Source organism: Cannabis sativa, chromosome 8 (assembly GCF_029168945.1).
Source record: "Cannabis sativa cultivar Pink pepper isolate KNU-18-1 chromosome 8, ASM2916894v1, whole genome shotgun sequence".
Taxonomy (NCBI): Eukaryota; Viridiplantae; Streptophyta; class Magnoliopsida; order Rosales; family Cannabaceae; genus Cannabis; species Cannabis sativa.
This window is the reverse complement of record NC_083608.1, coordinates 24,061,858-24,086,239: the sequence shown is the minus strand read 5'-3', so window position 1 is coordinate 24,086,239 and position 24,382 is coordinate 24,061,858. Positions and strand designations below refer to the sequence as shown.

At 32.7% G+C, this 24,382-nt stretch overlaps 4 protein-coding genes across 8 annotated transcripts; all 4 read right to left on the bottom strand.

Moving 5' to 3' along the window:
* Positions 1-4,044: 4,044 nt before the first annotated feature.
* Positions 4,045-7,456, bottom strand: LOC115698593 (uncharacterized). 2 transcript variants are annotated; one of them, XM_061102619.1, is made up of 4 exons: positions 7,088-7,449; positions 5,572-5,720; positions 4,649-4,743; positions 4,476-4,608 (listed from the first exon to the last, which is right to left on the bottom strand). In XM_061102619.1, the coding sequence occupies exons 2-3, from the start codon at positions 5,692-5,694 to the stop codon at positions 4,672-4,674; spliced, it is 195 nt and encodes a 64-aa protein (XP_060958602.1). In that variant the 5' UTR covers positions 5,695-5,720; positions 7,088-7,449; the 3' UTR covers positions 4,476-4,608; positions 4,649-4,671. The 2 variants fall into 2 exon arrangements, with proteins under 2 accessions (XP_060958603.1, XP_060958602.1); XM_061102620.1 differs by lacking the exons at positions 4,476-4,608; positions 4,649-4,743 and adding an exon at positions 4,045-4,128 and having other exon boundaries at positions 7,088-7,456.
* Positions 7,457-11,020: 3,564 nt separating this feature from the next.
* LOC115699157 (transcription factor HBP-1b(c38)) lies at positions 11,021-19,118 on the bottom strand. 4 transcript variants are annotated; one of them, XM_030626411.2, is made up of 12 exons: positions 18,649-19,118; positions 18,148-18,331; positions 17,215-17,318; positions 16,583-16,656; positions 16,275-16,469; positions 16,001-16,078; positions 15,856-15,915; positions 15,558-15,635; positions 15,397-15,448; positions 14,318-14,589; positions 12,798-13,046; positions 11,021-11,609 (listed from the first exon to the last, which is right to left on the bottom strand). In XM_030626411.2, the coding sequence occupies exons 2-12, from the start codon at positions 18,243-18,245 to the stop codon at positions 11,463-11,465; spliced, it is 1,407 nt and encodes a 468-aa protein (XP_030482271.2). In that variant the 5' UTR covers positions 18,246-18,331; positions 18,649-19,118; the 3' UTR covers positions 11,021-11,462. The 4 variants fall into 4 exon arrangements, with proteins under 4 accessions (XP_030482271.2, XP_030482272.2, XP_060958600.1 ...); XM_030626412.2 differs by having other exon boundaries at positions 18,148-18,319; XM_061102617.1 differs by lacking the exon at positions 17,215-17,318.
* A 596-nt stretch (positions 19,119-19,714) lies between these two features.
* LOC133030497 (uncharacterized) lies at positions 19,715-21,372 on the bottom strand. Its single transcript, XM_061103257.1, has 3 exons — positions 20,746-21,372; positions 20,426-20,524; positions 19,715-20,260 (listed from the first exon to the last, which is right to left on the bottom strand). Exons 1-3 carry the CDS (start codon positions 21,370-21,372, stop codon positions 19,715-19,717), a joined length of 1,272 nt encoding a protein of 423 aa, XP_060959240.1.
* An 18-nt stretch (positions 21,373-21,390) lies between these two features.
* Positions 21,391-21,798, bottom strand: LOC133030496 (uncharacterized). Its single transcript, XM_061103256.1, has one exon. The coding sequence runs from the start codon at positions 21,796-21,798 to the stop codon at positions 21,391-21,393; it is 408 nt and encodes a 135-aa protein (XP_060959239.1).
* Positions 21,799-24,382: the final 2,584 nt, after the last annotated feature.

The following is a 24,382-nucleotide window of genomic DNA, read 5'->3' as shown; positions in this document are numbered from 1 at the left end:
AAAATACGAATTAGATTAGTTATTTTAAATTAGTTAATTTTCAATATTAATTTAATATTTATAAAAAATATTTTTTTTTCACATAATTAGTAACAAAATAAAACAAATTATTATTATTTTATGTCTCTAATAATAAATTAAAATAAATAAAATAATAAATAACAAATTTAAAAGAAGAACAAATCAAAAATTATTGTTATTTTATGTTTCCAATAACAAATTATTCAAATTAATTGAGCGGTTTAGAATAATTTATAAACTACCCAATATATTCATTGGGCGATTTGAATTTTTTATTATATTATTTCACGTTGTATTTTTTGTCGATTTATTCGATTTAGTTTGGACGGTTTATACAGATTTGACGGTTTGTAAACAAATTATTATTATTTTATATCTCCAACAATAAATTAAAATAAATAAAATAATAAATAACAAATTTAAAAGAAGAACAAATTAAAAATTATTGTTATTTTATATTTCCAACAACAAATTATTCAGATTAATTGAACGGTTTAGAATAATTTGTAAACTACCCAATATATTCATTGGGTGATTTGGATTTTTTATTATATTATTTCACGTTGTATTTTTTATCGATTTATTCGATTTAGTTTGGACGGTTTATTCGAATTTGACGGTTTGTAAATTTTATTAAACACCCTTAGTGCTTAATATGCCAAAAATAAAAGGAAATTAAAAAAAAAAATAGTCTCCTCAGAAAATTTCATATGAAATTGAATAATACTAAACAATATATTTATAAAAACTGAATTAAGGTCTTGTTTTTCAATAGCATGTCCTTTCAATCATGTTATTGAAAAAAGTGAAACTTGTTCTGCTATAATTTTTTTTTTTTTAAAAAAAAATCCTTAAGTAGGACCCATCCAACTAATAAAGATATAAGGATAAGTTATGATTAACTTTTTTTATGGAAGTTATGACTAAATTTACTATCAATAATTTTATTATTGATGGTGTAAACTTTTGTTATGCCGAAAATAATGATAATTAAAAGAAGAAAAAAAAAAAGTAAAAGAAAGAGGTGTATGTAATTAGTTCCTTAAATTATTCTCACACGCTTTCCTCCACACGTGCGTGGCAATTATTGCCATCTTGTTCGCGATGGACAAAATTCATTATCAAAGGCAATACAATAGAAAACAAAATAGTATTGCTATTAGGTACTACTAGTGTCTAGCACCTTCTTGACATGTCGCGTTGTGATTAGTTAGCGATATTTTCTAAAAGCTATTATATTAAATTATTTAGGACCCGATACTTAGTTGAACCAATAACGAAATTGACATATAGGAGGGTGCTAGACACCACTAGTACCCTTTAGCATTTCTCAAAAGAAAAATATTAACAAGTAAAAGAAAAATAAAAAAAAAAAAAAGCAAATAAAGATATACAAAATCTGACACGTGACCTATCCGTACATCTAAAAACTGTTTAATATTGTTGTATTATTTGAGATAATAAGCTTGAGGTAAAGTGGGATAGTGCATGTTATGTTACATTTGTGGCAACAAAAGATATTATTATTATTTGCTAAGACAGAAACCTCAATTATCTGGAATTAAACAAAATAAAAAATATAAAAGAACCTCAATTATCTTCTGTTTAGGACCCACATTAGTAAAACTCAATCTAATCACAAAAATAATTGGTTTGATTAATAAAGCCACGTTAACATGATAAATATTTAGAAACAAAGGAGATAATTATATATTAAAATATTTGATCAAACAATTTGAGTTATTCTTTTGTTAAATCTACAATTTTGAGCACTCAAATCTTTCTAATTAAAACTAAAAAGAAAATATTGGTAAGAATAAAATCATAATTTATTTGTTAGAGTATTTTTATGGATAAATACAAAAGTTATTATTGGACTTTCTATTTTGTTAAACCCTGTATTTTTCAAATTAATATAAATAGGATCTTGAATTGATTTTTAGTCAAAATAAAATTTAATAATAATCTGATCTAAAAGTGTTATGACAAAACTGTTTATATTTTCTGTATTAGAAATTGTCTTCAAGTTTGTTATATTAAAAAAAAATTGTCAAAAATTATACTCAAAGTCTTATTTTTATCATTTTAAAAATACAAGGTCTGTTATGTCATTTAACAAAACATAAGGCATAATCAATAACTTTTGCTGAACACAGTGTCTAAAGTTATATTTATCCTATTTTTATTTAGGCACAATTTGATATTTAACACCATACTGATATAATACGTTATAAATGGTTAGTGATTTTTTTATATTATTTATTAAATTAAATTGTATGGAATATGATATTAATTTGTACAAATAATCACATGACACTTCTTGTAGTACTTGATAATTAGCGTCGATTCAAGTTAATGGGATGATGAAACCAAATTCCAATAATGTTATGGATGATTGCATCGACTTGAGTTGTAAACCTCAGTTTTGAACAGTGTTTAAAGCAATAATACAATTCTTTGAGAAGCCATTACAATTTACAGCCCAAACAACAAAGAGAAGCAATAAATAAGGAGGGATTATTAGGCATATCAAACATTTTAATTTTTATTGGCAAACCATTTGATGAGATTGATAGATGATTTATTTAATTTTCCAAAAGATGTTTTATGAACATATTTATTAGAGATTAATACCCTTTTCCACCACCATCATCAAGGTTGGCTATGGTGTATGGCTGTACAAGTAAGTAAGTATATCATTATTATATGGGGACCAAGACCCATACAAATTAGGAAAGGCTGTAGTTTTGTTTGTGTCAGCCCTTTTAAGCCATAAAAATATAAATGGTTATCAACAACAATCATAAATCACATTCTATAGACCATAGCACTCAAAATTCTTCATTATTTAGATTTTTTATGGAAAACTTTGCTTGCAGATCACACAGATGAAAAGGGGGATGACCCATGAAACAGTGGTCTTGCATTAGGACCCTGCTGTTGAAAGTTCAACATCCAAGATAATGATATTGTTTTTGTTAATGATAAGATAAAAATCTCATTCTAACTTGGAAAGGTGTGGCATGTAATAAGACAGGGTAATAACTTTCACAACACTGTTGCAGAGCATTGGTAAGTGATACTTAAGAAGACCTCGCTTTAACAGTACCTACTACCTAACTTACTACCAATTGAAAGCCAGCTCTCAATTTGAGTATTTAAGATTTGTAAATAAATTTGAAAAAGGTGATTTTTATTGGCATCTATGGTGTTGAACACCAATGTTGCTCTCCAATAATTCTTTAAATTTAACAAAACCCCCTACGTGTTGATGTCAAATTCCCTAACTAGTGAGCTAGAAAACCCACCATAATTGATATACAGAGTTTTTTTTATTCAAAATTAATTGATATATTGAGTTACGGCCTTATTTCCTAAAAAAAAAGGTGAACACGCAAACACAGTACATTACATTCAAACCTCATTTAGTAAGCTGTATTGTACTGTGTTACATTATTTAATACAATACGATATTTGGTATTGACTTATATTAATAGATTGTGTAAAGTTTATATTTTCAATAAACTCTACCCAACATTGACTACAAGTCAAAAGTCCGGGTCCGTGTCTTGGTCCCAATTCCGGTCCCGGTTCGAATTTCAAGTCTGAGTCCAGTCCAATTTGTGCCCAATCTGTGTCTAGTCTGACGAGTCCAGATTGAGTCCGAGTCCGATTTTGGGTCTGGGTCTAAAGTCCGAGTCCGAGTTCGAGTTCAAGTTTGGGTCTGGGTTTAGAGTCCGAGCCCCAAGTCCAGGTCCCATCCCGAGTCCGGGTCTAGGTCCGAGTCTAAGGTTTGGGTCTCGTCTTGAGTCTGGGGTCAAGGTTCAAGGGCTGGTGTCCGAATCCAGGTCAAAGATTGGGATTAACCTTTTATCCTTTGTAAAGATTATAATACAAATTAATACGAACTATTTTTTATGTATTAAATAATACAATAAAATTTAGTCGTAATAATTAATACAATACATTATTTTATCTAAATATAATATTATTTATTATTTAATACAATACAATTCTTATACGACGTACCAAATGAGGTCATAACCGCTCAACAACTGTGACCTTTGATATCATGAAGTTGCTGTATTGAGAACCAATTAGTCCCATCTAATTTGAGAGGAACGTTTTGCTATACGACCGACTAAGTACACATCTTGACATGATATAAAAATACAGAGGGTTACTCCAGCAAATAGCATAAAGTTACATTATTATTTGTAATTCACATAGCATTAATTTTTCTTTTGAACGATACTATAGCATTAATATAAATACACATATTTGTAAGTATTAGACACTGTACTACAAGAAAGAAGGGATCATAAGACCGTTATGTATTGAAGCTTAATCAAGTTCTACAAGACTGGCAAGTTTTTAACTATTTGGTCTTTGCATAATTAACAAGGAGATACAGAGCTTTGATTAAAACACGTCAATCAAGATACTCTGCAAAATCATGATAATATTGTTTTGCTTTTATTCCACAGCAAGAGATGTACATTGTATAAAGAACCAAAATAAAGGGATCAAGCCATGCCAAAAATTCCTAGTGAGGCTTTCCTCATTTCTCTGAATTCTATGGTACAATATGTAATACAACCTCACTAAATAATAGAAAAACTTACAAGAACTTGATATTTAAAGATTTAACTAGTAACCATTCTGTTTTAATTCAGAATTCTTCTGTTTAGCTGATTCACGCTCTAGACAGCGCCTTTCCCTCTGTGCAACAGAAACAAAAAAAAAATATATAAGCTTATGAGGGTAGCAAGGGGTTAAATCAACTAATCAGGTTTAGCGAGATACAAAATTGATACAATAATCCCAATGAACATTGCACCGCACAAGTCGCCTCTAATCTAGTGGGTGAGTTTCAGAGTCCTCTTGCTATGAGAAAATATATGATTCTTGTTGCTGAAACAAAACTCTCTTGATTGACATTTAATTAACATGTGGTTCATAAACCTCTCATATCTATCTAATCTGGTTTTAACAAAAGAGATGGTATTCATATTTCATGATGAGCCCGCTCTAATACTTCTCAGATATTTTCAAGACAAACACACTAAAGCGTCTATGTAGCAGCTAATTGAAAGTTCGGATAATTTAAAGTTTAACATCACCAGTTTTTAAAAAAATGATTTGATAATGATCAGCCTAGTGGTTACTCTATGTTTACAACCTTGTACTAGGAAGTTTTTTTAGAAGATATAAATGGGAGCAAAAATAATTAAAATTACATACCCAAATTTTCACTAAATTGGTATAAAATTAAAGAAAAATAACTAGTCATAACAAAACATTTTGGAACATTTCTCAAACACATTCAGTAAAAGTTAATAAGCAGTTGAGATTGATCATGCTTTGGAATCTGCATGCATGCAATTCAAGTTGCGATTATTATTGGAAGAATCTATTTACCCTTGAATACTTTGTACCCCCCACAACCATTTAGAACAATAATCTTCAAGGAAGAAAGCATAAAATTTGCAATAGGAGATTATAACCCAATAATAAATTAAATTAAAAGAGAAAAGAAAAAGTGAATACCCTTCTTTCCCAATATGGAAGAAAGCAAACAAAGTCATAGACGGATTCAATGGAAGACACTAGTACAGCATTGACTCCAGTGAACACCAAGAGTGCAGTCATAGGTCGTGTTCTATGCGGCATCTTCCTTCAATACTAAGCTGTCAAATCTGTATGTACGAGTGTACATTAAAATGAAAAACAAAAAGGTAAACATTGCAACATGTAACAAGAAAACCTTATAGCCTAACGCAATCCACAATTAGTCTGAACATGAGTTGCCAGGTCTAATAGTTAGAAATGAGAGAAAATCAGTATGTGTTGTATTAATTTAAGGCAAAACTTAGTTCTCAAGAGTGTTTCATTTCGTTTCTACCTTTATGGGGGCGGTTTCCTTTCATATATAAAAAATAGCATATTATGCTAACCATTAAAACTACAATATGATCACTAGCATTGCAGAACCTCAAATAACTTGAAAACGTAATATAATAGTTCTTAAAACATTGGAGACAATACATTTTCAGCAACCCAATATAAACAAGTCTACAAGAAGAAAGTCAATACTAAAATGTTCTAATACACATGTCATCAAGGCCTTTTAAGTTTGATACATGTAATTCAGACTCGTGGGGAAAAAAAGTTATATAATCAGCACTTCAAGCAAACAACTATCAAAATATATAGAGGAAATACTTCTAGGTAATATCTATTGAACTATAAGCAACATTTGCATCAATGTAAATATTCATTTCAGTTTGAAATCTACTAGGAATGACAAAGATCACTGCAATAGCCTCATCACAGATTTATTTCAAAATTTCTATCGCACTCAATGAGAGAAACCAACCTTTTCTCCATCTAGATCACTCTAAGTCTCTAATTTCCTAACAGCATCAAATCAAATACATAATTATAACAGCATAATACTATATTGTTTCAATTTAATTTGAAACCTGTCATAAATCATAAGTACACATATGATTAAATTGTACTTACACATTCCAAAAGCGGAGAAAAAATAGACATCAAGAGGTTGACAAAAGAAAGCTAAATCAAACTCAATATTTAAAAGAACATTATCAGTTGGTTAAAGTTCACAACACACACACACTCCTATTTCTCACCGCTAATCACCTTCCACGTTAAGAACTTTCAATTAAAAAGAAAAAACTTGGATGCAACCTTAATATACTATGATAGTCAATGTGAAGTGTAAAATAGCAAATGACCACAATCATGTGTGTGTGTGTGCTGAGTGTTTTAGAACTACTATTGATGATTATAAAGAGATACATCAAACTCCTTCAGCTTGCATAGTCAAAACCATAAGGCTAATCATAATTATAACAAAAATAATCTCTTAGTATAACCTTAGTACATTATACAATGTTCAACTGAAATGAGACACTAAGATAAGTTCAAATAGATGAAACCCAAAAACTATGGAATGCTTAACTCAGAAGCACTACCCAGAAAAAACGACAAGAGAAAATTAGAATAAATAACAAACTCAAGCAAACAGTTGATAACTCACCAGGAATAAAATGGAGGCACCTCCTGGATTGACAGATGAAGAGTTTGATAGTGGTGGAAGCAGAAGAGACCACTCTGGAATTTAGGGTTTTTATAAATATGAGAGAAAACACAATCCCAAATTAGTAAACAAACACTCAAGCTTCTCACGGTTTCAAACCCAGAACAAACTCACTCAACCTATAAAGTTTACACATTTCTCGGTTTAAAAACCAAGAAATCACACTGATCTTTAAGACCCAAAACCACAAAATAAAACCCAGAAACTAAAAACCTCTCTATTCTCACGGCGAAAACTCAAAACCCAGAAACCAAGAATTAAGGAAATGTTATATTGGCAATGTGGGAGAATATAACTTGCATAAATCTGTGGGCTAAACAAGGTATCACAATTCTTATTGGAATAATTACACCAACCAGACACTATTTTTTTGTAAAAAATTATATTTTTACATTTAAATATATTTTTTTTACATCTTTATGATTTTTTCATAAAAACAACACGAAAACAACAAGAAAATTACATAAAAATAATTGAAAAATAGCATCCAAAAATATCATACAAATAACAAAAATTCAACAAAAAATTAACAAGAATACAATATAAAAAGACTGTATTTTCTGTAAATAAAATAAAAAAAAAATTATAAAAATATTTAAAATTCCGTGAAACTGTATTTTTGTAATTTTTTTGTTGTTTTTGTGAAATAATCCCTTTCTTAAGTCCGGCCCAATACAAAGAGAGCATGCAATGATTTTTTTTAGGATTATAAATTTCTAACTTATTTACTTTATTAATTTTTTTCATACTGTGTAAATTTTATACTGTATACTATGTTAAATTTTCACTTTTATTCTAAGGTTATTTTTTAGTTATTTTACCGTTGTTTTTAGTTGTTCTGTTTTATATTCCACTATTGTTTTATAAAAACACAGTATTTTGGAAAAAATATTCGTGTGACAGTATTTTTGTAAAAATTAACCCAAATTCCATTTTTATAAGTTCTCTTTTTGTTTAAGTAAGTTGCTGACTATTTTTGTGACAGTATTTCTTTCTCTCATCTCTATTTTTCTTTTCTATTTTTTTTTATCTTTGTATATATATAAATATAGGGATATAATTTTGTCCCGTGATGTACTTTCAAGGAATGTATTCCGTGGTGCATTAGATGAGTCTCAAGGTACATTAAATGAGTGTCAGGGTACGTTTCTACTTTTTAACCCTAATTACCCCTAGATCAATCTCAGCCGTCAGATCAAATAACTCCCTCATCTGACAGCTGTCGTACATCACGGATTACAATCCGTGAAAGTACAATAACGGGACAAAATGATATCCCTATAAATATATATAATAAGTGTACATTTTTAGATCTAATTTTTTTAACACTCTTTCTCTCTCTGACAAAAAATTAAAAGCACTCCTCTTATATTTTTTTATCTTTTACATTAATAAAAGTAGCATATATTTTTTTAGATATTTTGTAGTTTATTCAGAGTTAATTTATGAATGATTTGCATATTTTAACAAGATTAAAATCTTGTTATTTTTCTGCTGATTTACAGTTGTCTTTTTGTTAGTCTATAGTTATTTTATCGTTGTTTTTATGTTATTGTTTAGGTATTCTATAATTGTTTTTTTGTTATTTTATGTGTTTTTCTTTTTATACAGTTATTATTTAGTTTATGTATATTTTTTATCGTGTATATTTTTAGTTTATTCGAGATAATATTTTTGTTGTATATATGTGCATTTGTTTTGTTAGTTTTTTGTTATTTTTGAGTTTATAGTTATTTTTTTAACTATCACTAAAAAGAAAAAATGAAAAAAAAAAGTTAAAAGAATAAAGTTGTAACGACAAATTTCATGAAAAAAAAACACAATTTAATAGTACAAAAAGATAAATTAAGTTATCAAAACTTAGTAAAAAGAAAAAAGAAATTTGCAGTCAAACTCCCGTATGTTTCAATTATTAAACACTTAGCCCCTAATCTTTTTTTGGTGGCAATACCCCTTTACCTTTGATCTTGTTTGCAAATAAGTGAGTTGGGGCTTGAGTCTCAGGAAAGGCAATTTGTGCTCAACTGAGTTTTAGAGGGCAGTAAGAGCGACGAAATGAGGCTAGCTATATCCTCTTTGTGCCTTAGCTTCATTTGTGTACGCTTATATATGTTGATGTTTCCTCGCTAGCAACCAACCTTGCCCGAGAAGCAGCCTTCCCTTTCCACCCTAGTGTGTTATCTATCCGTTAAAAAACTTTTCCTTCTTTCTTTTTTCAAAGTCATGATCAGAATGAAAGGTAGTTCGATGGGTATGTTGACACTAGCTAACCAACTGCAAGAACAAGGTTTGGATGTAGGATTGTCCTTACAAGGAATGAACATTCCAAGTGCATCCAACAGGAATCGAACCTACGAATTTCCCTGGCTAGGCACTTTCACCATTCAGCCATGGATGCTTAGAGACTCAGCGAGTGAACTAGGTTTTAGTATTCCTTCTCGAGCTTCTATTTCGTCTGTTAAAGGAGATCAGGAAAAAGATGTGGGGAACAGCCGGATTGGGTTGGTAATGAACTTGAGTGGGCAAAGGAAAGGGAACTTGGGGTGCACTTGGCAGAAATTCTTTTTCTTCAAGTTGCCTTCATTAATATCTTTGTTTTCATTTTTATTAACAAAAAATTATTTACTCAAAAATATAATTGAAAAAAAATCAAATTAAAAAAAAAATAAAAAACACAAATAAGAACATGTCAATTTGCATTCTTCTACGATATTATAGATATATATATTTATTAATTTTAAAAATATTAAACCATTAGATTTTAGTCCAATAGCGACTAATAAAAGAGAAACTTAAATTTCTATGCTTAATTTAACTACTTAATTAATAAAAATAAAAAAAATACCTCTTTTTACACTATATGAAAAAAAATATATATGTATATGAAAAATATTTAAGTCAAATTTAACTTTTTTTTATCACTTTTTTGCCAAAATACTCTTTTTAATTATTTTTTTTTTCAGCTGATAGACCAATCCCAGTTTATATAATGTAAAAATAAAAAAAAATTCCAATTAAATAGAAATAGTAATCATAAAAACTCAAATTTTCTAATATTATCCTAATACCCATTAAAATTACACCCATATATATTTATTGAATAAGAATAAGAATATAAATTTCAACATCAGCCATTAGAACTTTAGGAATTAAAAAATATAGTATGTTGTATTATTAATACGCAAGAATTTTACAGATCTGTATTGAATGAAGTTTTTCTTTATTCTTAACAATTTACTTATATACCGCACCTAGCAGTGTTGTTTTATTTCTTTTCCTTCCACTTTTGGTGCTTTCCAATTATTAATACGAGTTTTGGTGCATTATATAACTTTTGAATGAAAAATTATGGAGTCACATGCTTGACACATTCAAGTATCACAACTCTCACATACTGATGATTAAAGGGTGTGGTAAAGCAGGACAGTACTTTGAGCTCATGCCGTTTAGGGGTGGAAAAAGAATGTGTGGTGGATTAAAAATGGTAAACAATGGCTTGTGTTTATTCTGTGCTTGGACACTCCTTTCACCTACCTTTAGCTGCAGCTGGAGACGAGGTGCTCGGGCCACTCCTGTAGATGGCTTAGGGCTGAGTTGCTCAACTTTCTAAGACTCCCAACCACCCCGCTCTTTACTGATATGGTTGGCCACTTGTTAGCCATTCGTACCTATTTCCAGTGTAAGCCCAAGACCCATGAAAATGTGAATTCCGGGTATGAGAAAGTAATTACAAAAACTGACCGATTCTCGTGCATCATTAGAAAGAAATGCAGCACTGACTACTACAAGACTACAAGTTTGAGGACAAAGATATGTCAAAGAGTAAAAAGTAGATACAAATAGATTAATCCCACTGCATAACAGATCACATAATAACACTGGAAATGTAATTCTTATAACAAACTTATGAAACAGTAGGTCAACAACTTTGCAAGGAAAAAAAAAGATATTTACATGTTCACTCGAGGAAATGTTCAACCAATGCACTCTTGAATCTTGATAATACGTCTGATTTCTGGTATACAAATTGACAACTGTAACCTACAATACAACACTATTCTAATTTCCTCTTTTAGTTCTATTAAATAACTAACATAATCAGATTATTAGTACCATGATTTCAAACCTAAGAAATACAACATTACCAGGTGAACATGTCTGAAACCATAAGAAGTATTTACCTTACTGCACAACAGAGGTCCACCCATTGCCCTATAATATTCATATTATTGCTCCAAGACTCTGGATCATAATGACGATTCACTCCTTGTGGAGAGTCAACCTTCAAATGACTATGAAAAAAGTAGAGTGATTTTCACTCACGTGGCCTGGCAAGCCAAAGAGAACTAAGAGCTCGAAGACGAGAAAAATAATCATTTATTGCAAGTAGCGCACGAGCTGATTGTCGGGTTGTCAATATGCGATGCATTTGCTGTAGTGTTTGTTGGCGCAGATTATCAGCCTTGAAAGTAGAAAACAAACAATCACTTACTATGACATTATAATTTATATAAATTATCACAAATCTGTCAGTTACTGTAGAGTTGAGAGATAATTTTAAAACTTGAAATTGAATGGACCTTCTATCATAAGAAAGGAGATACCTGAAAGTATATACATACATATATATATATATAAATATATATAATCATTTCAATTCCAGCACAATTTGGATCCGAATGGTAGGAAATAGGTATAATTATGCAAAAGCTATGAAATTGTCCTTGGCATCAAAAGTACATACACTAACACTTTGATTTTCTTTTTCACAAGATTCATTTATGGCGGGATTCAAACCCCAAACCACTTGCAATAGCCTAGAGTGGCGATACACTAAGGTGGCGTTTGGTTGGAGGGAATGAAATGAAATAGAATGGGAAAGAAACAACTTGTATTCGATTCCTTTGTTTAGTTTTATTTTAAAGTATTAAAATGTCATTCCTATTCTAATTATGTTTTCTTTCCTTCCAACCAAACATCATCTAATGGGGTTTTTGTTATGTGAGTTTGAGTCAGAGAGAGTAGAGCAGAAAGGAGTAGACTTGGAGGGAATATGAAACCCGTGTGTTTGAGGGGATTAGCATTACCACCATTTTAATTTAAAAAGTGAGACCTACTTGGAAACACTAATCCCTTGTCATTCAAATTTAATTTAAATTTTACATTCCCATTCCGATCAAATCTAAACCTCATACCAAACGCCCCATAAGATCATTATATTCATCCTACACTCTAAACAAATTTAAATACCCTACTCAGTTCTCAGAAGTACATACACTTAACACTTTTTTTTTTCTTTTCCACAAGATTATTTATGGGGATTCATACCCCAAGCCACTTGCAATAGAGTGGTGGAACACTAAGAAAATTATGATCACCCCACACTCTAAACAAATTTAAATACCCTATTCAGTTCTCAGAAGTAAGACTAAATAACCAACTAAGATATGGAGGACATCATCAAAATCCACTTTGCTAACAATCCTATATTTAAGCAAAAGCTTTAAAAAGGACTAGGAAGTAGGAATCTGAAACTGCCATTTATACCCATACATTGTCTAATAATTTGAACCTTAGTTTATTGGTGATCGACTGAAGTTCAGCTATGGAAGTTGAACTTGCAATACAAAGATGAAGAAACAGAAATTACCTGGCGAAGGAACCCTTCTAGAGTTCCTAGCTTTCCCATGGCCATTGCCATTTGACCCATGTAGTTTGCCACGTTCCCTGATGCTCCTGATGGTCCAGGTGAACCATTAGCCAATGTTTCGGCCAGAGACTGCTGCAGTGCCTCCATTCCCTGTGACAGAGCATCTTCAGCTTGCTGGGATGATTGCTGCAAGTTGCAGATTCCCATCAGCTGCTGCTCAGTTAAGGGCTCCAATTGACTCACAAGAAGCTGCACCCGTTGCCAACTCAATTATTACAAAAGTCCAAAGGAGCATGACACGTGAGAGAATGCTTATGAAAGGAAACAAGTTATTGTCATGCAAAATGGATTGTCACTTTTGGAAAAACTAATGATTCTTACAAGTTGAGGTGGTGAATTATTTCATCTATTTAAGGAAAAATTTCTACCCTTTGCATGCATAATAATACTGCCAATTAGATTTGGTGTTCTGAATATGACAAATGTGAATTTTCGACTTAAGAACAAACAGTAACCAAAAACCATGAATGCATGTTTAGTCGAACCATAGAAAAGTGTATTTAAGTAAAATTGAATAGTAGAGTCAACATTATAAACACCAACCTTTACATGGAACAAATAATAATAATAATAAAAGAAAGTGAACTTGGAGAGGGAGAGGAAGCAACCTGTGTTAATAGAAATACTTGATACTAGTCTAAAGGCTACAAGATTTGTAGAAGAGAACTTTGTTCTGCTTTAAGTAAGTTTTGTTCGAACTAAGCCAAGTTCTACTTCAAATAACTAACTTTGAACTAAACCATCGCGAGCTTTTCTATCGAAATGTTAAATTTGACTAGTACTATTTCAACAGTGAATTTTGTTAGCCAATTTACAGAATAACTTGGACAATTTGCGCATCTTACTTATCACAGGTTAGAAAGCTCTGAACACAATTTAACGAAAAATTGTAATATCTAGAAAGTATTTATCAAATGCTAAATATAACGGTTGAATGTGTCCTGATATAAAACTTATACATGAAAAGTACAATATTTTTGGCCATATAAATAATCTTCTTGCAAATGAAATCAGGGGCGTATGGGAAGATATAGCTTCATGTAAAGTGCTAGCCTACTTGAGTACTACGTCTGTTAGACTAAATACACACAGGTTCTTTTAGAGCTCCCAACTCCAAAGAACTCATACATATTCCCTTTTAACCTTATCAATTGAACTGAAAAAATGGAGCATAGGATTTACTCTCTTCTCTTGAGGGACTGGATTGTAGTCAAATCAGAAGACTACATTGGTGCTAGCTTCTGTTAACGAAGCATATTGTCTTCCCTTGCGGAGAAATGCTCCTCTTCGTTTTGTGCTTCTTTTTCATGTATCAATCTATGTACCAATTTCTTGTTTTTGATCTTTTGATTTATTATTTTTTTAGGAAAAAAATAAGCAAATAGTGCACAAATGAAAAGTTTCTACCACATCAACATCTTTGAAATGAGGGCAGACAAATCATGGAAAAGAATTCTCACCTTCAGGAGCTCAGATGAGCGGAAACCACCAATCCACATGAAACACCGTTCTGCTGGTGTCTTCCACATTCCTGAAAGAATGTGGAAAACATCAGCTTTTGCTGCAATCCCTTTCAACCTGAATATGTCATCAAAATGTGTAGTGACATTTTCAATAATGGTCCGAAGTTCGCCATCTCCAGCATGTGAATTAACTGCAGCCCTCAATTCATTTATCTGCCTATTGTGTTCCTCGAGCCAACGAGCATATTCAACATCAAATGCCAAAGCACCTGAATATTGATGTAGATGCAAAATAAGAAAACTTGTCACCACTGAATTTTTGCCACGGAAAGCAGCACTAATAAATAAACGATATAATAAATAGCCATGTGTGATTTATGATATATACATATATATACATACATATATATACATGTAAAAAAAATTAAAGGTTGTTTGTACAATAATAAGACTAAGGAATCCTAACAAACAAACCAAAAAGAAGAGAGAGAAACTAGCTTAACAAAGAAGTCTTTCAGCAAAGAACAATTACATAGGGAGGATAAACAAAAATGCCAAAAACATTAAATTACACAAAAATGCCAAAATCAAAGTCAAGAATAGGTACATTTTTAATTGAACAGATCTTTATAAAGTTTTTTTAATTTAATACGTAAGGTTTTCTTAGAGCACGTAGAAAACTTAATTAAAGAAAAGGAAGGGGTAAACAGCACCAAGCTTTAAAAATCAAGGTGGTGGAAAATAAACTCAATACTAAAAAAAAATTATTATAGTACCAAACCATCAAGAAACGTCACAGAGATACCCCAGATCTCATGATATCAATACCAACACAGTGACATCCATTGACAAACATTTTTGCATAATGTAAATTGTTAATTGAGCAATTATCATTGTACATTTTATGATTTAAAAAATCAGGTTAGAACTACCGATGCAGCCTAAAACTAAAAGCATGTGGTTAGAATCCTAAATCTTTCATTTTGCAATTAAGGAAGTCCTCCAAATTTGATAGCATTGAACAATTGTAAGCAATGGCAACTTATAATAGAAATTAGGCTATAAGGTTATAATACCATTTCCACTCATTGAATGTGATTGGTCTCCTGAGCTTGAAATAAATATACCCTGCATAAATAAAACAGCATCATGAGTAGTTCACAAAAGCCACTTATTCTAAATATATACAATAATGAAAAGACATATCTAAAAGATGAGTGCAATGCAAATCGGAAACCTGTTGGCGGGCGCGCTGGAGTTCTTGTTCTAGCTGAGTTAGCTTTAGCCGGCTGCTTTCCAGCTGTTGTACATACGCCTGAAGATAAAGAGATAAAGAGTTAAGACCTTAAAACTCAAAAAAAAAAAAAATAGAAAAGAAAAGAAAAGAAAAAGACAACTACCATCTTATACTAAAACACAACTAACAATAGCATAATAAGCTGAACCCAACATATAAGCATTGGTCAACTACAAACACAGCTTGTGAAGAATACCATTGACAAAGCACAGCAAAATTCAAACACAAATTAACATACCTTTTTCCGTAATCTGCTTTTCCTTGCAGCTTCACGGTTTTGCGCAAGCCTGCGTAATGTCTGCAGAAGTGTCAGTTTTTTTTAAAAAAAAGTACACAAATATAGATCTATAATGTCAAAAGTATGGTTACAACAAGACAAGAACCTTTTGATCCCCTGCTTTTTCTTTTGATTTGTCACTGGAATCAGAAGCTCCAACACCAAGCAATTGATTCCTTTCATGCTGCAAGAGAAAACAATGCTATTTAGTATCTACCATCCACCACTAAGCAGCAGACAAATATTTAATTACTGTAATAGTATTATTTATATATTCATGTTTTGCATGAGAAACAAAGAAAGTAATGTTAAGTCAAAGCATAAACAATGTACAAATGAGATAAACATAACATATGAAACTTCAACAATATAAGTATTACCCTTTGATTCTTATCATCAGTGTCATCTGTTGATGTGTCAGTTCTAGGACTTCCCTCTGCCATACTGGACTCACCCCAATTTTCACGATGACTACCAGATAAAGATGCTAGTTTTGTTTGCGAATCTTTAGGTAATGACAATGGTTGAGACCCCACAATTGCAGCAGACAGATTTGCATCTGACAATGCAAGAGACTGAATGACATAGGAGCATGCACAGTAAGAGGAGTCACTAGTGAAACTGAGCAGACACTGAAGTAGTTTCTATTGAATTTTCTAGCCCAGCAAAAAAACAATTAAAAGCTTACCTTGCTTAAAACATCAAATTGGACATCATTACCCAATGCCGAGCTGCCTGACTTAAGTTGATTGAATACAGGATCTAAAAGATACAAAATAATCAAAAGAAGGCAAACAAGATTATATTCAACTACAATAAATTTCAAAATTACAGAACAGAATGCAGTTCCACCCATGCAAAAGCTCCAGCTTCCACTAGAATGCTCCCCAAACTAACATGGCGGATTCAGATTGGACTTTTTCAAGCATACAAGCATATATAGTTGTCCTAGTGTCAATTTAGAAATTACACATCCATAAAGAAGAAAAAGGTAACCGAAACATGAATTTTGAATTGCAACAGCTTACAAGGAAACGCATCAATAAAATGAAAGCTCATCCCTCCATCACTTATATTAGTAACTTATCATAGAAATTTGTCCTAAAAATATATATAGTCATGAAGATAACAGACTATACTGAGTTGTACCATACAAAAAAGCAAACTGAAAAGATACAAGAAAACAAAAACTAACAACACAACAAGCAACATCAATTAGTATGATAGCAAAATCCAAGGCTCGTGCAGAAAGGAATTTATAGAAGGAAAAAAAAATGATCATGTCTGCATTTGAGAAAGACCAAGGATTTATTTGCATACTTCGGCCAATATCAACAGCATCCTCTAAGCGAAATCCAAGAGATTGCTCAAGTGTTCCAAAATCTGAAATTCGAGAAGAACGGGTGGTGCTACCTTCGGTGCCACTGAAAACCACAAACTATTAAAACCAAGATTTACAAAAAATGATATGCATTTACGTACTAACTATGCACCCTACTTTCCTAGCTAAAACAGAAAATCCGTAATAGGGTACTTTTATGTTATAGGAAGAAGAAAAATAATATAGAAGAAGTCTGCAAGCAAAATATCCAGTTTATATATAAAGTTAACTTTAGAAATAGAGCAACAACAATTACTTAAAACATTTGTTATACGGCACGCTGAGAAATATGCAAAAAATTACAAAACCAACACCTTGAACAATTTCAGAGTAATATCCAAACCTTAACAATCAATGCATCGACAAGATAAGAGTTGTTGAAAGTAAATGTGTGGTGAAAGGTCTGAAAATGATAACAAAAAAAACACTGGAAAACTAATGCATTCTATACATTATTTTCCCTCCAGATATTACGTAAAACCTGACAATTAACTGCAGATGACCCACCTTTGTCCTGAATAATGAAAAAAAAAAAAAAAAAAAAAAACAGAGGTATACTCTATGTCTCTTTCTAGATAGTTGTAAAAGCATAAGATTCAGTTCCAGCAAGAAGTGATAAATCAGCATTTCCAGGGGTAATGTTTACATATTTATCTGAAGAACACCGCAACTGGACATGACCCAACTAAGATACGAAGGGGGCCCACATAGACAAAAGTACCATCTCAAAGAAGACAAACATTAACTAAGCAAAAGACAAATGCGGTCTCTAAGTAGTTAAGAATGGCAACAAAATAAACACTAAAGTGAAACTCCAATCAATTGTCATAAATATAACTCAATAATACAACAGAGAGAAAATTTGTAGTTACATTGGATTAGGAGACGATATTGGAGGAACGTAGCTCGGCATCTCGTTCACGACCTTGTTACCATCATGGGCACCTATTTTCACTGTTCTACTACCCATTAATCACCATCATAGCCACCGCCAGCCTATACCCCAAGACCGGATCCACACACCCAAAGTACTCAGAGGAAGTCCTACAAAACACCCTAAGAAACAAATATCTCAGTACCACAAACAGAATTTAACCTTATGTTATGTCTGATTCCTGCCCTATGGCAATTTCCAAACTGCAACTTTAGATTGAAAAGAAAGATAAAGACGCAAAACCCACGTCATAAAACTGCTAAGATAACCAACTTAACCTTCTGAACAAAACCTGAAATCATCCCATGGAACAAAAACCCCAAACCCGTCCGTACACAAATTAGAGCCGTAGCAAAATTCGTAAGTTCCCCAAAACCCATCAAACTAAATAAACCCTTCAGTAAGAAAAGCTTAAGTTTGAAGTAAAAGGAATACTAACCGAAAATTAGTCGGTGACGAAACAGAGCTTTGAACACTGAATTGGCACAGCCAGAGCTAAATCTCGAAGCTGAAGTTGATAAAACTGCTCGAGAAAACCCTAACCCGTGAAGCTTCTTCCAGATAAATACAATAATTTTTTTTTTTTTTTGACTTTTGGACAGTATGCTCTGTTGTATTATATATTAATATTATTATTATTATATATCATACATACATCTAATTCTCTCCGTACCTCTTTCTTCTTTGCTTACCTCTATAAAAGGCTAGCAATTTCAACTGGCCCACCTCGAATTTTGGATGATTATTTATTTATTTATATTTTAATTTTCTCATAGGTTTTAGAGATAGAGAAAAAGAGAGAGAGGGAGAAAAGACGAAGAAGAAGAAGCGTGACGTTCAGACCATATCAATCTCCGCCATACGTCTTTTTCTGTAGATATACATTTTATTTTAGGATAATTAACAATTTTATCGCTAAATTTTCCACGATTTTGGCACTTAAAATATAAAGCTTGTTCTTTTTTAGTAAAAAAAATACAAAGTTTTTTTTTTTAGCCAAACCATGAGCAATTTAGTTAGCATCTCGACGAACATGAAATACACAAACATTAGAGAAATTGGATAAATGATTTTTAACATCAAGAACTGAATCTTTAAAAGATGGAGGACAAGATGCTAAGTTGATAATTGCTTTGACAAGCATCAGAGAATCTGTCTCAATTTGATCCACATGCAAGTTCATTTGCAGATCCCATTGAAGAGCATGGAACAAAGCCTTTGCTTCCATTTCTAGAGACTTGAAATTGCCCACAATCGGCTTGGAAAGAGCAGCCTAAACAGCCCCCTCATTGTCCCGAATAACTGCCCATAACCCAACTTATTTGAAGATAACACAGTTGCATTAATATTTAATTTGCACAAACCAGGAGGTGGTGGGATCCATAGAGATTGATCAGCAGCCCTACTCCGATCCCGAAGGCCAACAGAATAGGACCAAAATCCTATGATGTTATCCCATGCTAATGTATACAGAGCGTAGGCTTGCTTTGAGCACTCTAATTTCTTCAAAGTAACAGCACATGATCCTTGAGGACAATGGAGGGTGTATGTGAGACTTGATTGAAATGGCTGAGGTAAGCCATAGAACTAGCAAAAATATCAGCCGGTTTCTTGGAAGATTTTTGATGCACAACACTGTTTCTATTCGACCAAATAGACCACATTAAACATATTATTTGTTCAAGCTCCGATTTAGTGTATAACTTTGACAAGTGCATCAAAAAATCCCCTGCAGTCATTATGTTAGCTGCTGCTAAATCAAAAGAAAAATCAGAGAAACGCCAAACCAATTTAGCGTGTTTGCAACTGAAAAGCGCATGTCCAACCGATTCCCATGCACATGTACATAAGCTACAAGAGCTAGAATCAATTATTTTCCTCTGAACTAAACTGGCAGCCACTGGTATAGAGTGATGAAAAACTCTCCAAGCAAATATCTTAACCTTAGAAGGTAACTTTAAACTCCAAAAATATTTCCACCAGGTTGCATGACACTCAGAACTTGTTGTGTTTTCTTGAGCGGCTAAGGAGTATGCAAGCTGATATCTGGACTGGACAGAATACAGACCAGTAGAGGTATAATGCCAAATGAAACAATCATTCTGAGCAGCAAAAGAAAGTGGAATTTTGAGGATATTATAAACATCAATTGTTGAGAAATCTTCTTGTAGCTTAGTAACATTCCACACTTTATTTTCATTTATTTAATGAGCTACTCGAGAATCTGGTAAACCAGTAAACATTACTGGTGTGAAGATGTTTTGTGCTAGAATCCACGGATCAGTAGCAGTTCGAATGTGAGAGCCCGATCCTACCTGCATTCGGAGACCTTTAATCAATAAATCTTTACCCCAGCATATACCTTGCCAAGTCATGGAGGATACACCAGCAGAAGAGGCAGATAAAAAGTCAGATGTCCTATAGTATCGGGCCTTCAATATCCTTACCAAAAGTGTGTCGGGGTTTTGAAAAATCCGCCAAGCTTGCTTAGCAAGCAAAGCTTGATTGAATTGAACATAAGACCTGAACCCCATACCCCCTTCCAATTTTGAAGTGCAAAGAAATTTCCATTTCTTCCAGTGAGTGCGCTTCTTATCATAAGTTGTACCCCACCAAACTGAGCCATCATTGTGTCTATATCCTTACAGAATTTGGTTGAAAGCTTAAAGCAACTCATAGCATATGTTGGAATGGATTTGACCACCGCTTTAAGTAACACTTCTTTTCCCCCAATGGAAAATAGTTTATCATTCCAAGCATGCAACATTTTCCAAATTCGATCCTTAATATCAGCAAACAACTGACTTTTGTTTTGCTCAGAGTAAGCAGGAAGCCCCAAATATTTCTCATGGCATTTACTAATAGACATACCTAAAATCTGAGTGGAGGAATGTTTAATATTGTTAGTTGTATTTGGAGAGAAGGACATAACCGATTTATCTTCATTAAGGAGTTGTCCAAAAGCCCGATGGTATATATCCAAAGCTCTTTTGATAGCACCACAAGACCTATCATTGGCTTGGCAGAACAACAGGCTATCATCTGCAAAGAGTAAGTGTGTAATTGTAGGAGCAGTTCTTGAGATAGCCAATAATTTCAACCTCCCAACAACCTCTTCATATTGCAAAAGTATAGAAAGACCTTCTGAGCAAATGAGAAACATGTATGGAGAGAGTGGATCTCATTGGCGAAGACCCCGTTGAGGCAATACCGAGCCCGTGACAGTACCGTTAATGAGAAAAGAGAATGTAGTTGTGGTCAGACAATTCATAATTAGAGTAATCCAACGGATATTGAACCCCATTTTCCCCATAACAGCAGCTAAATAAGACCATTCAACTCGGTCGAAAGCCTTGCTCATGTCCAATTTAAGAGCAGCATATCCTTTAGAACCTCTTTTACTGTGCTTGATGTTGTGGATGAGTTCAAAAGCAACAAGAATATTGTCTATGATTTGCCTTTGAAGGAGGAAAGCACTTTGCGTTTCAGAGATAACATGAGGAAGGACCTCCTTGAGTCTTAAAGCCAATATCTTCGAAATCAACTTGTAAATAACATTACATAAACTTATTGGCCCAAAGTCCTTCATAGTTATTGGCTTCTTGATTTTGAGAATTAAAGTAATCAAAGTCTTGTTGAAAGAGGTTGGAGATGCACCTTTATTCAAAACGTCTAACACTACCTTGGTGACCAAATTCCCCCACAATATGCCAATTGTGTTGATAGAACATGGCCGACATACCATCTATTCCCGGACTTCAATCACTTCCCATATTCTTCAGTGCATAAAAAACTTCATCCTTAGTAAATTCTTTTAAAAGAGATTTATTATGGAATGAGGTGATTGTTGTTGGAATGGTAGATAAGACATGTGAAAGAGCCCACTGATCTTCTTTCCCAACAGTGAATAACTCATGGAAATAGGAAGAAACAATATCAGTAATACCATTCTTGTTGACCAAAAGTCAATCACTCACTTATTTTGATGATAAACAAATATTTGATTATTACTTGTTACTAATCTTTTCTTGACCATTTTGCAAGCAAATTCACAAAGTATCAATATTTGCTCGGTAAAGTCAAACATAATCAAAGAAGTGGATTCAACAAGTATATCAACTACTTCATACTTCATAAGATCAAAAGTTTTATCAAGAGATCAAGAATTCAAGACCCTATCCAAAAGAGGACTTTAAAAACTAAAAGTCAAAAGTCAACCCAAAAGTCAAAGTCAAAGTCAACTCTCGGGAAAAAGTCAACTTTGGATCAAAACATGCAAATCAAGTTAGGAAGCTCATCTACATCAAGACTACAAACAATCAAATGGTATAAATTTATTTTAGTCTTGTTAAAGTGATTTGCATAGTATACTAGGGTTTATAAGTACAAGTTTTGGCCCACTCACTAACTTGTGCAACAAGTTTTCTCACACGATAGTCCAATTTTTTTTTTTGATTGAATTTTTAAATCACATTTTGTTTAACTAAGAGAACATAATTGGAATTTTTGAAATCGGATAATCGAGTAAAGAGTTATGCGCGTTTTAGTGCCGAAAAATGCAAGTTTTGAACCTGCCTGATTTTCGGCCTACCTATTGAAAATAGGTTGTCCGTTTTTTTTTTGCAGATAGGTAGTCCGTTTTAAAATAGGTAGTCCGTTTTCCCAGGATTCTTTTTGAAAAATGTGCTAACGGCTATAAACGGCTAGTTTTTGTTCCTACACTATATAAACTTGTTTTTCACTCAAAAATCATGGTTGGTTGAGCTTCTATTGATCATATAACATCATTCTAAGTGTTCTAAACTAAAGAGTTGTCATCTTTTCATAAACACACCAACCACACACACTTGAGCCAAACTTGTTCTTATCTTCTCTAGTGTGCTTGCAATTCTCTCTAGGATTTTATATTGTTTTCCATCTTATTATAGAGAGTTTGCTTTGTATTTCAAAATTACATATTCATTGTATTGAGAGGTGAGGTTGGCACCGATAGAAAAACAACTCGGTTGTAGGTGAGGTTGACACCGGTTTTGTAAACAACCCGAGAAAAGTGAGATTGGCACTTCAACAATCCGGCGAGGTTGATAGTCCTTGGAAGAAAACTATTGTGAGAGGTTTGGGAAAAACCTTGGTGAAAAATTCCCCGGTTGTAAGGGTTAGTCAAGCCCGTTAACTTGGCTCGATATTGGAACTCAAAGCTAGGTCCATAGCTTTGAAGACCAAGGACGTAGGTGGCATAGTTCTACCGAACCTTGTAAAAATCGAGAGTTTGCATTTTCTAATCCTTAAACTCTTTACTTTACAAGTTTGATTATTTGTCATAATATATTTCTTGCCATATTACTTGCTTTTATTTGATTAAGTGGCTAATTGCTTAATTTTGTGTTAAAAGTTTTAATTTACCGAAATTAGTATAAATTTCCAATTCACCCCCCCTCTTGGAAACATATCTTGGGCTAACAATTGGTATCAGAGCAAGGGCTCAAATTATTTGATTAGATTTCACAATCTAGAGCATGGCATTTCCAAGCAATTCACACAATAACATGCTAGAAGGTTTAAGCACAAGTAGAGCACCATTCTTTGATGGGGTAGACTTTCCTTATTGGAAAATTAGAATGGAAACTTATCTTCAATCCATTGATTATGATTTGTGGCATATTGTATGTTATGGTCCTTACATTCCTATGCATGTTGTAGATGGTGTAGAAACTATAAAGAAATATGATGCATATAATGAAAATGATAAAAAGATGATGTCTAAGAATGCTAAGACTAAGTATGCTTTAATATGTGGACTAGATAGAGATATATTTAAAAATATTGAGCATGCCTCCTCGGCTCATGACATGTGGAAAATGTTAGAAGTAACTCATCAAGGAACTAGGGCCATGAAAGAAACTAAAATTCAACTTTTAGTTACTCAATATGAAAATTTCAAGATGTTACAACATGATACCATTGCTAACATGTATACTCGTTTCACAACTATTACTAATGGTTTGAACTCTCTTGGCAAGGTACTTACACAAAAGGATATGGTGACAAAAATTTTGAGAAGTCTCACCAAAGCCTACCAAGGCAAAGTAGTTGCCATCCAAGAAGCCAAGGACCTCTCAACTCTACCATTGGAAGAGCTCATTGGTTCTCTCATGAATCATGAGATTTTCATG

Bases quoted from the DNA above. Each gene is read 5' to 3' on its own strand.
- LOC133030497 (XM_061103257.1), bottom strand. From the start codon at position 21,372: ATGTTTCTCATTTGCTCAGAAGGTCTTTCTATACTTTTGCAATATGAA. The intron at 20,525-20,745 runs GTATGGGGTTCA...CTCCGAATGCAG, and splicing joins CACTTCAAAATTGGAAGGGG to GTAGGATCGGGCTCTCACAT. The intron at 20,261-20,425 runs GTAGCTCATTAA...TATTCTGTCCAG, and splicing joins CTGGTTTACCAGATTCTCGA to TCCAGATATCAGCTTGCATA.
- LOC115698593 (XM_061102619.1), bottom strand. From the start codon at position 5,694: ATGCCGCATAGAACACGACCTATGACTGCACTCTTGGTGTTCACTGGA. The intron at 4,744-5,571 runs GTATTCACTTTT...TCTGTTGCACAG, and splicing joins TTCCATATTGGGAAAGAAGG to AGGGAAAGGCGCTGTCTAGA.
- LOC133030496 (XM_061103256.1), bottom strand. From the start codon at position 21,798: ATGAAGGACTTTGGGCCAATAAGTTTATGTAATGTTATTTACAAGTTG.
- LOC115699157 (XM_030626411.2), bottom strand. From the start codon at position 18,245: ATGGGTAGTAGAACAGTGAAAATAGGTGCCCATGATGGTAACAAGGTC. The intron at 16,470-16,582 runs GTAAGCTTTTAA...TATGTCATTCAG, and splicing joins AATTTGATGTTTTAAGCAAG to TCTCTTGCATTGTCAGATGC. The intron at 15,916-16,000 runs GTTCTTGTCTTG...ACACTTCTGCAG, and splicing joins AAAAAGCAGGGGATCAAAAG to ACATTACGCAGGCTTGCGCA.